This window comes from Lygodium microphyllum, chromosome 11, assembly GCF_053477565.2.
Source record: "Lygodium microphyllum isolate KBCC chromosome 11, Lygodium_microphyllum_v1.1.10, whole genome shotgun sequence".
Lineage (NCBI taxonomy): Eukaryota > Viridiplantae > Streptophyta > Polypodiopsida > Schizaeales > Lygodiaceae > Lygodium > Lygodium microphyllum.
Window position 1 is genome coordinate 78,543,171 of NC_141145.1, and position 13,157 is coordinate 78,556,327.

A 13,157-nucleotide genomic window follows, 5' to 3' on the forward strand; every position below is an offset into this window, starting at 1 on the left:
CACCCAAATCAGCCAAAAGGCATCTGAGCCAAACACTCTCAACCGTATCTATGAAAGTTACTATGTAAAATTCACAATTGGACGTGGCCATAGTGGGTTGCAACAATAACATGTATGAGCTGTCAAGAATTAATTTAAAATTTGTTGTAGATACATGGGTATCATAACAATCACCCTAACTAGAATATGAGAAATCATGTAAATTTACTGATAATGATCTTCCCTTGGGATAAAACAACCAAAGGTCAATTGTGTATCACTTAAGTAGTGAAGGATACACTTTAGTACCTATCTAGTATCAATGTTTGGTGCTTGGGATTATACCTACTCAATCAATGATTGCATAGTGAATGTTAGGCCTTGTAATTCATACACAAATTGAGCATTTTTACTGTTGATAGAGAAAGACCTCAATGTAGACTTTGGCATCATGAAGGTTGAACTTGAAACTTGTCTTCATAAGAGTAGAAATAGGCTTGTAGACCGTAAAACCAAATCTTTCTAATATCTCAACATAATTTGTTTAACACAAAGCGATATATCCATCATATTGCTTGAACTAAATGAAATAATGATGCAATAGGCCCACATTTGACGTGTTAAAATTTGAATCCAGCTTAGCCTTAAAATCAACAATATACATTTCATTAGGAAAAGTGATAAGCGTGCTGGCTAGAGGTACATCATCCTCATGTTTCACATATAGGTGTTCTTAGTTTGGCTATTCTAAAAACTATGTGCAATTAAGTATACATATATCTTCTCATACCAAGCCTAAGATTCTTGTCTTAGACCATATAATGCCTTTTTCAATCTATATACATTGTTTTCTTACCCCATTTGAATAAAACCACGAGGCAAAAAATCACACACTTTCTCATGTAAATCGCCATTCAAAAATGCAATTTTGATATCCAAGGAATGTCCATTCCAACCCTAATGAGCTGCTACTACACAAATGTTATGAACTATTGTCTTCTGGAAACTAGGAGCAAAGGTCTCATCAAAGTCAATGCCATTCTACTGAACATAACCCTTTGCTACAAGTTGATCCTTATAACAATGAGCATTTCCATCTGGCGTATAGTTCGACTTATAAACCCACTTACTACCAATGGCATTTTTGTTGGGAGGTGAGCCATGTAAAGGCCAAGTATCATTTTTGACAATAGCATCATACTCGAATTACATAGCAACCATCCAATTTTTTGAATTTTGTGCCTCTTCAAATGAAGTAGACTCATCCTCATCACATAGACTAGAATTAACCAATACAAAACCAATTGATACATAATAGACACTATGAGAGCCAACATGAGTATTTTAGCCAATGGTACATCCAATTTATTGTCACGTAATGTTTGCACCAATCACGTTGGTATAGTCTTGGACTTCTCAATATCTACTCTCTCATCTAAAAGTACATCATTCACATTTGCATCAAAAATAGGTTGATCCATGGATCCATGAGAAACCGATGTAAGTTAAAAGACTATCTCATTTGGTGCTACATTTGATTGCGAGCTACCGAAAAGAGGCAACAAAGTGATATAGATAACTTGTGAATGTATACATGTTTCTTTGATACATGAAAGTAAAGGATGAACAACGTCTTTCACAAAGAAAATATCACTACTAGCCAAAATACACTATAATTTATAACCTTGGCTTTTAGTACTGTTACCAATAAACATGCATTTCACAAAGTCTCTTATGGAGTGGTAGATTGCAATGCCATGGTGGGACATTTGTTAAGAATATAAGCTACACACAAAACAACCTAAAGCTAGGGACTATGTGGTAAAGCTTGACTTTTAATCGTGGATCATGCTATCTCCACATGAGATTTGTTGTGTCTCTCAACTATACTGTTTTGTTATTGTGTATATAGCATCATCTATTGGTGTTTTATCCCACATTGTCATGCTGTTATGTGGACATAGTGTGAAAAAATCTAGAGTGCATCGTCATTCAGCTTTCTTATTGATCTAGAGAGTCAATGCCATATTAGTCATTAGTGTCAGTGTCCGTAGTGTGGATGGTTAAAAAATACTAGATTTTATTATAAGTTTAGCCTTTTTTTTATATTTTGAATATTATTTCTTGTAAATATCCAAAAATTGTAGACAACTTCTAGAATAGGATGACATGTAAAAAAAAAAGCAAGTAGCTTTCAGCCATTTTTGGGGGATTCTATGCAAAAAGAAGGGTTGGCAAAATTGCGTGACGCACGTTCGCAGTTTACAGGCAGCAAACAGCCTCGGGGGGTTCACTATATTTATATTCTCTATATAACGTGCATTCATGGCCTATTTATAAATATCTTCAAACAGCACTCTGGGCTTAACCTTTTTATCAACCATTTTATATTTTGTTTCCACCAATGCTTCAGCCCTCTTTTGCAGCCTTTTACATTCTTGTCCAACAAATTCAATTATGACATCAAATATCTTCAAACTACATAGATGAATGACATGCTTTTTAGTCCTTTTTTCAGCATTAATTACTATAGTAATTTTATCCAATGTATTAGTAATATTCAGCTCTGCAAATAGCCTTGAAATATAGGATTCATGTCCAACAAATTTAATTATGACATCAAATATCTCCAAAGTACATAGATGAATGACATGTTTTTTAGCCTTGTTTTTTAGCATTAATTATTGCAGTAATTTTGGCCAATGTATTAGTAATATTCAATTCTACAAATAGCCTTGAAATATAATCATCTACAGTCAAAATACCATATTTCTTCAACTCTTTTTCAGCCTAATGAACATAACCCTTTTCAACCTTGCACACATGGCTGCAATACTCTTAAATCTACTAGCACTGCTTGCTGTCCATTCTTGAAAACTAGCCACAAAAACAATTTTCCCTTCTCTTGGAGGCAAAAACATATTCTAGGCAGCACTCCCATAGCCTCCATCTACAACAATGTTGTCTAAAAACCATTAAATTCTCTAGCATTAGACAAACTGGATAATCTCTAAGCATATCCCGATTATGGGGATGATTTGCACACTCAATTAAAAATTGAACTACCCTTCAACCATCTTCACTTTGCACACAAGAGCATAAGAAGAACCATCATTTATCACCTTAGTTTCCATCCTTGATCCCACTTTGTATGGCTATCCCAAGTTAATTGGATGACTATATGAATCTTGCACAAAGAAGTGATATTAATCTCGAAACTATCCAATAGTCACTAGAACACTTGAGCATGCACCATAGAGCTCCCATGATGAGTTTTTTGGAGCTCCCATATCCCAACCAGGATCCACATCCAATGGCCATCCACTATTCTTATACACACTACGCACCATTATATTAATTTTGGATCTATGGTCTAAGAGAGTAATACATGGCATCTCCTAGTCATCTATCTTCACAACAGTTTCAGTTGTAGCTCTTGCCTAGTACGTATGAGAGTAGTGGCTTTTAGAAGTAAAGTGAGCATCCTCTTCCTCATAAACCTACTATTGCGCAACTCCCTTATGTGAAGTACTACCCACCAAAACATTTTCAACCATAACATAATTCTTTCCACCCTTGTACATCCCATTTTTAGTATCAACTTGTTTTATGACAGTGATGGAATCATCAATAGATTCCATCTAAATACTCTATGAACCCATGTCTTCTTCAACCTGCAACCGCTTGAGTAGGTTCTCCTACAAACTATCTTTTTTGCTTAATGATATCTATTATCTCATCATGGAATTCATGATTAGCGATGCCAAGAACCTCGCCAATCATAAATTCAACCCTGCTTTCAAGAATGCATTCCTCAAGCACTTTTTATATGTCGATTGTTGTCTCTATGTCATATTGCAACTTGTAACTAGGCTACTTGCTTCTCTTTTTCCCCTCTTGCTTCTTCTCAAACAAGACATCTTCCTACATGTTTTGGACTAGTTTTTCTAGTAGCCTTCTATTGCTCCATCTTGCTTTGTGTCATGCACTTTGAAGGACCTATAGTGGAAGGACTTGCATCATCATTCCTTCTTCTCTTTTCCTCATCAACAATAGTATCCATATTATGCATCTTTGTTAAATATGCATAGACAATAAATGAATCAATGGGAGCATCCCATTGAGTTTTATCCTATATACTCTGAGTGGCACCTATCAAGTCAGCCTAGCCATCTTCCTCTTCTCTACACAAGCCAAAGCACATGACCATACTTTATATTTTACATCAACTTTACATGCATGCAAAGAGCCATACGATTTCTCAAGTTCCAATTCATATGTGGCAGTATGTACAGCTGAAAATGCATTTTATGCTGCCAATTCCTCCAACTACTTTTGCATACCCCCTTTGCCAAAGTTTGGCTCAAGAGGTAGCCTTGTTTCAGTTGCATGAATTTTTCCATCTTTCCAAAACACCAAGTTCTTTGTTACCACATCACAATAAGCCATACATTTTCGCTTTTCATGTTGCAAGCTATCACACCATATGCATTGTGTCTTAAACCCTTCTCTAATATGCCTTTGGGCAGCTCCCTACCTTCTCTTCCACTTTTTCACTCAATTTTACAACGTTTGAGTGAAGTTCCATCATACTCAAGTGCAGGCCATACAAGATTTTCACCAATTCATCCATAGCATCTCCTTTTTTTGTCAAACCAATAGGCATAATGGATTATTCAACCATAAATACAGATAGCTTTGCTACAATTTTAGGACTTTTCATAGAAACTTTAGACGTAGACCATGTTCCCAACCTTAATGTCATCCTTTCTCACTTCACAATCATATGTATAGCATCAGTGACATGTGTCCACTTAGATTTCAACCCAGTTTTTGAGGTTTCATCCTCTAATCGATAAATCAAATTCTCTTGTAACACAGGGTCAGCACCTTTCAAGAATAACTCAATTTTTTGACTTCTGCTAGTCATCCGCATCCAACTAAGCATAGTGGCTTTAAAATTCACGCAATAAGGTTGTAACAAGAAGACCCTTGTTAGGTTACACAATTTGTAGACGTCTTTTGTGTGTAACTAATCATGTGTCTTCGAGGAAAAACTCCTCTCTAAGAGCCTTCTTAAAGGCAACCCAATCAGCATCTCTTCAATACAATTTAGCCAATCGTTTTTGCAATGCATGCACATCAAGAGGGAAAAAATACCAGCTCCATACATACTCAGGAACCCCATGAAAAATCATAATGTCTGTATATACCCATAGATTGGCAGATACATTCTATCCATTAACATGTGTCATCTCATGTCCCACATCCTGCAAAGCATGCACAATTGCAACATCAAGTTTTTCAAAATCTTGCTTTCTTTATTGTTATTGGGCTTATTGTTGCTGTGACTGCAATAGCAAGACCACTTGTTGCATAATATCTCCCAAACCAACACCTGATGAATCTGTGAGAGTGCGCAACGGAAGAGGAAATACGAACACGGAGGGAGAGAGAGAGAGAGAAAGCAGAAAATAAGGAAGAGAAATCTGCACTGACTGAAATGAATGCTGAATACACTGAAATGGACTGATCAGTCCCTGCACGCAGCCCGAAGCGTTAGTGAGGGCACCAGATCAGGCTGATGACGATGGCAGCACCATCACGGAGGAGAAGGATGTAGGAGTGTGCACCTGCTGAAGAGGAAGAAGACTGAGAGATGATCAGCCAAGTGTGGGGGCTGGCTATATATAGCCAAAAGAGCCCAAAACTGGCCGACCTGCCCTAGGGGCCCAAAATAATGGGCCGACTGCATTTAATGCAGTCCGACTGCATTAAATGCAGTCGCAAAATGCTGACGTGGCACATCTGGGGCCAGAAAATCCCGAAACAGGGGGACAATACCTGGCAGGTGTGGGCAGCCTGGGAAATGCAGAAACTGCCCTAAAAATGCACACTGGACCCCGACAAATAAAGGGAATGCATAGAAATGCAAACTGACAGCCAGTCGAGAGTGACTAGCCTCCTCCATCAAAACACATGACAGACATGTCAGAGCTCCTAATGTCCTCGTCTGACTCAGACTGAGGCTCAAAAGCAGGAGATGACAAGGCATGACAAACATGACTGCTAACTGAATCCCCCATGATTACACTGCATCCGTCGACCTTCACATCAGGTTTCCTAATGTTAGAGCGTGTAGGGTTGGAGGTCTACTGTAGGGGTAAGAGATGGAAGGATGTATGGACATTAAGAGTTGGAACAAGATGAAAAAAATAGAATTTAGAATTTGAAAGATTTAATAGAGATAGCTAGGGGTGAAACCAAGTGACTTCATTTCATAGAGTAATCAATTTGCAATACATTTGATCCATCTTATAGATATGCCCAAGACAAAGATAAATGCACACACTTGGGATGATAGCCCAACACAAACTAAGACTATGGCTCAATATAGACTCTAATACATGAATAATCTCTATTGGATATAATCCGAAAGCGGTAATACCTCAAACTCTCATGCATACATCACTCTGTTGATAATTACAGTTTTATTATAGCAACAAAACATGGTATATATGCAGCCCCAAATCCAAGAAAAAATCTATCTTTGTTTTCTACACTATGTCTACCAAAGGTAGATATCAAGAATCAAGCAGCAGAACTCAAGAGAATCCTTATTTGAGCATCAAATCTCCATTTTCAACTTGCTACCCTATTCTTGACTATTATTCATAGCCAAAACAATTCACATGGAGAGCATAAATCCATCAAAACTCCTCTTTGATATTCCAGGAAGGTTCTTCGAATGTTCAAGACCAAGAATCAAGTGAGAGATTGCCTAAAAAACCTTGTAAGAGATGAAGATCTTCAAAGATAGCTTCTCTTCCCTTGTTTTTCCCTATTCAAAAACAATCCCAATACTCTCCTCTCTCCTCTCCAATGCATGAGCCTCTAGTTTACTTACTTTCTTTGGCTCTTCCCCCCACCTTTCCCTTGTGTTTTCTCCCAGTTAGCATGCTATCACCTTCACCTTTGTGTCCACCTTGGACAACAATGGCCCAATTAGTAGTCACTAACTCCCAAGACTCCACTTGACTAACTCCTAATATCAAGTCAATGAGCAAGCTAGAAAAAGCTCACTCACTAAGAAGTCTTTCGCTTACTATTTGGAAGACAAAGCATGAACTCTTCCACATGACAAAGTATATCTTGCTTTCACACTCTATGTAAAAAATCCCATGATATCATAAACGCCACTTTTTGAAAAACGTATTGTTTTTTTATATTTTCATGCTTGGACAACTTGTAGCACTCAAGATAAGTATTTGCATGTGTTTAGATCCTCCCAGAGTTCTCATTAAGTTATTGGAACTTAATAGTGGAAACTTAGACTATTTCGGTTCACTAGTTTTGATCTGAGAAAAACTTGTTAAATATCTCGTAAGTATATATTTGAAATACTTGTATAAATGTCTTTCGCTTGCTTTTTCTTCACTAAATGTGTAACCACATGATAGCGTACAATAGTGAATCACTAACTGTGTAGGCACAAGCACCAACTTCCTCTCTCCAATAGGACATGCATTGAGAATCTACAAGTGGATGATGATACAAACTAGGGAGTAGGGAGTAGAATGTATAGGCATAAAATAATACCAAGAAATAAGCAAGTTGGCTAGTATCAATATGCAATCGGCTAGCAATAAATGGCCTAAATCATCAAAATTGTGACAATTTTGAGACTTCAACCAATTGGGCATTCTTTTCTAAGGCAGTCTTTCCTGATCTCCACCAATTGTGAAGGCATGATATAAACTAGGTCAAGTCCCCGACAAGTAGATGGCTCACTCTTAGACCTCCTTTGCCACTTTCCTCCTGTCGAAGACCACCTCGAAAAAGCCTTTGCCACCATAGCAAATTTGGTCCACAATTTAGTTAGATTTGCGAACGGTATTAAACCAAGTTGCCACTTGCATGGCTTTAGAAGGACATCCTCTAAAGAAAACTAACACAACCCTTGTGTTGAATCTAAGTACATTTACATGGACCTTATTAGCATCTAGAATGAATTTTTTAGTGAGCCTAGTACCCCGCTCCTCCATGTTTCTCCTGACAATGCTGCTAGTAGTTTACAAACCAATTGAGGATTGGCCTCAATATATAACTTATTGTCTTCTTCTATTCCAATCATTGTGGTCTCTCAACTCATGCTTGTTGCCTAATTGGACATTCTCTTTAGAACTTCCACCATATAAGTGAAACCCTTTGTAAAGAGATTTCCACCATCCAAGTGAAACCTTTTGTGATTGTCACTCTTTTGTGAACCCTTTATTTCTAACTATATCTACTTGATAGAAACATCAAAATGCCCTAAAGCTTTTGATTTGAGTGTTGTATGATGTATATAGTTCTAACTATTAAAATTTTTTTATGGAACTAATTTAAAGAAGTTATGAAACTTATTTGGAAAAAGAAAAGATATACTAGGGGACCTTTAGATATCAATAAGATCTCTTTCACTAAGATACAAATAGCTTGTTTCACTCATTGCAAGATCAAATAACTCGTTTCGCTCAATGCATTAGCATGTTTCCTCCATTGTTATTATTGGGTTCATATGAAATTCAAGGAATGATGGTTGGTTGTGCAGGTATGCAGCTTCAGGGACAGTTGCAAACAACTTTGGACATGTCTTCGAGGTCATTCTTAGGTTGCGACAGGTAAAAGTGCATCAATTTGAGGACAAATTTGGTAGGACTAACCCAATCACAATTTCAGCTAATTTGGAAGGACTAATCCAATCATAGTCACAATTAATTTGACAGCACTAATGCAATACATTTCATAGTTAATTCTTTGGATTCTTTTAGCATAGATGATTCTCTTGCCTATGTGCAACTTCTCAGTGGTCTTTTACTTAAGTTAACAATTGAAGCTCAACACCTCAAAAGTGTGACGGAGGGACAATTCCATAAATCAAAATCATTAGTTGGAAGTGATGCAATAAAATGGTGTATGGTCTGATGGAGGTACAAAGGTCACCTTTTCCTAACCTCAAAACGATTTTTGTCCAATCCAATGGGTTTGTTAATCCTTGGACAAGTCTTGGATAAGACTTGTTTTGGCGGGACTAATCCAACTAAAGCTCATAGTCAATCATGTGTTAACTTGTGTTGTAGTGTGTTTTCCATTGTAGATTTCCTTTCCTTTCAGTGCAGCTTTAGAGTGGGAGGTTTGGAGTTTAAATGTAATATATATATATATATATAAATTTATTTATTTATTTATTTTTTGGTGGAGCTCAAATTGAGATTGTTTTAGAAATTGGGATAAAATCATAGGCGCTGAAATTTTCTAAAGAAGTGTTTTACTAAATGGGAGGAGATCAATGCTATGGTTTGGAACAGAAAAGAGACTAGTTTTATGCATTGTAATCATTTTTACTGGTATTGTGCAGGCTGTGGATCACCCCTATCTGGTTGAATACTCTAAGTCTCAACGTTCCAAACGAATCGCCACAGCCACTGAGCATGCCCCATGCAGATTGTGTACTGATCCTCCTGAGGAACCTGTGGTAAGTGTCTGTATGCAAAATCTTTCCTTCTGCCATCTTTGTTTGTTTGGAAGCTTCGTTTAGCTTTCTCATGTTTCATTGTTGCCCTCAAATCAGATGTCTGCCTGCTGCCAGCATACATTTTGCAAAGGATGCTTGCTGTCTTACAAGAGCAGTGTTGGCAGCGAGCCTGCGTGCCCGGGATGTAAGGCTCCCCTAAAAGTTGCCCGTGCTCCATCCAAATCCTCATGCAGTAAACGGGACTGGACGTCTCAACTCGAAGGAGTCAGCGCTTCCAGTTTTCTGAATGACATCGATTTGGAAGAGCTGAAAAGTAGCACGAAGGTTGATGCTCTGGTATGTTAAGTTTTCGATGAAATGTAATTGCTCTTGTATATAATTTTCTATTATTTTACAACCCCTTTTTGACAGCCCTATTTCTAGGAGTGATGAAGTACATATATCGTATTCCATTGGCAAATATTGAACAATGACATCGGGGTGCTTGCAAAACTATGCATCTCCAATGTGAGTGTAGGTGTGGATGTAAAATCTCGGGGTGCTTGCAAAACTATGCATCTCCAATGTGAATGCAGGTGTGGATGTAAAATCTCGAGCATTTCCTTGAAGGCATTGGTCTCGATCTCCCTTCCCCTCAGGGGTTGACTTTTTTATTTTTTTTGGGGTGGGGGGGGGGGGGGATGCTTGGCTCCCCTTCCACCATTGTTATCGATATGAGAGGAGGTCACGAATCACTTATTGTCTTTCTACCTACAAGGTTGGATTGGCATACCTCTACATTGATTCCCTCACATGGTTGCATCAATGGTTATTGGAAAAAGACACTTGAGCAACCTCCCTACGAGGGCATTGCTCAATTGGCACTTATTGGACTAGCATTTGTGTGTTTCCCCTTACATTACCTTGTACATCAATATTGTGTATATGTATATATTAGGTGTTTTGAGCTGACCTTTCAAGGCATCTAGCTCATCACATGAGCACTCCCAGTAATTAGTATATTATCCATATATAGTATCAAAATCATAAGGCTGCCATCAGGGGCCTTCTTTATGTATAAACATAGATCCATATCACTACGAGTATATCCCAGTGAGTGCATGAAGGTATCCAACTTGTGGTACCATTCCCAAGGTGCCTCCTTAAGGCTATAAAGGCTCTTTCTCAACTTGTAAACCAGGTGTTCCCTGTCTTTTTTCTCAAAGCTATTAGGTTGCTGCATATAAATCTCATTATACAAGTCCCCATGTAAGAAAGTTGTTTTGGCATCCATATGATAGAGGTCCAAATCAAGTTGTGCAACCAAAGCCAAAACAAAGCGTAGGATAGTTGTCTTGAAGATAGGAGAGAAGACTTCATCGAAGTCAACACCATGCTCTTGCTCAAGACCCTTGGTAACCAATCTGGCCTTATAGGTTGGCTTGAGATATCCAAGGATGCTCTTCAACTTGTATACCCACTTACATGGCAAAGCACGTTTTTCACTAGGCAAAGAAACCAAATCCCATGTATGATTTTTCTACAGCGAGACATAGTCTGATTGCATGGCCCTCTCCCAACAGTGACTATCACCTCTACACATGGCATCATCATAGATAAGAGGCTCACCAGCATCTGTCACCATAATATAATCCATAGAGAGTACAAATTAATCACGTTGGTATCTATCTCTAGTAGACAGCTACAAAATAGGCTATGAGGCATGTACCTCCTACCTAACATTATGGTTATCCACCATTGGAGCATCAATTGTTGTAGGCTGTCTAGCTAGTTGTACAGTAATAGGAGGCTCTTTTTGAAAGATTACCCTGTGTACCTCAATGACCTACTTAGCCTGCTGCTTATGCATTTTCTCATCATGGAAAACAATATCATGGTTGCAAGTGGCCTTTCAAGCCTATGGATCCCATTGGCAATATCCCATCTCACCTACATCTCCATAACCAAGAAAGATGCATTTCACAAACTTAGAATCCAACTTATTGTGCTTATCCTTGGGAACATGGCAAAAAGCCTCACAACCGAAGACATAAATGAGCATATGATGGAGGTTTTCTAGACCATATCTCCTGTGCAACTTGATAGTCAAGAGTAGCAATAGGGATCAATTTATCAAATGTACGGTTGTACTAGCTACATTAGCTCAAAAGTGTTGTGGTAAGCTTGCCTAGCTAAGCATACTATGAACCTGCTCTTGAATCATCCTATTCGTGCGCTCAGTTATACCATTCTCGGATGGGGTGAACAGGGCGGTTAACTGACACTTAATACCTCTCTTATTACAAAACTACTCAAAGGCTTTAGAGACATAGTCTCCCCTATTGTCCGAATGTAGACATTTTAGCCTATACCTAGACTAGTTCTCAACAAAAGCAAGCCAATGTTGAAAGGTTGCCAAGATTTTCGATTTCTACTTTATGGGTATGTCTAGGCCTTAATCAAGTAATCATCAATGAAATAACAAAATACTTTACACCACCTAACGACTTATAGGGCATAGGTCCACAAACATTAAAATAATGAACAAGAGCCAAAGACTCATACATGCACATAATTTCAGACTTTTTATGTGAACTACAAGGCTACCTACCATAATAATAATGATCACAAAGAATAATACTTATAGTCAAGGGAGGGAAGATACTGTAACAAGTAAGCATTTTTATTCATTTTAATAATATGTGCACAAGGTAGTGATGCCATAACGATACATATGGTAGTGTAGCCACACTGCCAATACATGGTTGATAGACCCAGATACAAGTAAGGTATAAAGAGTGCTAGACTGGGTAGTTTTTATTAGGGAAAGATTCCCACATGTAAGCTTCCATGAGGAATCACAAAAAGACACAACATAACCTGCATCATTCAATTGTCCAGCTTAAAGTTTTTAGTCAAAGTTGGAACATGGCATACATACTGCTTGAAGGAAATTGCAGTGTGACACCTCCAATGCCAACATATCCAAGGCCAGGTGATTACCCACTCTGATAGATCTTGTCATGATGTGATAGGAGTGGAATCCCTCTCGATGAGGGGTGACATAAAATGAAGCCCTTGAATCAAACAACCAACATTGAGCATAAGTAGACGAGGTATCAGTCAACTATGAAGCATCAAGAGAACAAGTTGCAAGTATGTAGTCATTATTAGAATCAATCCACAAGACATTAATCTCTTCAATCTTGACAGTGGACTTGCTAGGGACAATGCTCATCATTCTTTTCCTACACTTTATTTTCCTTTTATTTGCACTTATCATCACACATTTTATGGCACTATAACTAAATATGACCATGCTTTTCATAATAGTGAAAAGTCAATGCGGACTTATGGCCATGAGACTTACTGCAAGATTATCCATGTGACTAAAAACGTGACTTCTAAGAGTCTCTCCCATGGAGATCATTACCACTCCTACCATTATTATCTCTCACTGTCAAAGCATGAGAGGTGTAGGAAGCATCAACATTCTTTCTATTAATCTCTTCATTCAAGAGCGTACCCTCTACATCCCACAATGTGAACCTATTAGTAAGTATATTTGCACATTTAGCAATATGAAATGTGTCCCATGACTCAAGCAATGTAACCAACAAGAACAAGAGAGGAAGATTGTTCTTAAATTCAATTCTTTGTGAAAAGAAGTGGTTGAAAATAG

The 13,157-nt window shown here is 37.9% G+C and overlaps 1 protein-coding gene across 1 annotated transcript in view; it reads left to right on the top strand.

Moving 5' to 3' along the window:
• LOC148028997 (DNA repair protein RAD16-like) overlaps positions 1 to 13,157 on the top strand; it is a 99,127-nt gene that overhangs the window by 54,468 nt on the left and 31,502 nt on the right. The window contains exons 7-9 of the mRNA XM_087688514.1: positions 8,573 to 8,642; positions 9,380 to 9,496; positions 9,593 to 9,832. Coding sequence (XP_087544640.1) covers positions 8,573 to 8,642; positions 9,380 to 9,496; positions 9,593 to 9,832 — 427 coding nt within the window. The remainder of the gene's footprint in view (positions 1 to 8,572; positions 8,643 to 9,379; positions 9,497 to 9,592; positions 9,833 to 13,157) is intronic.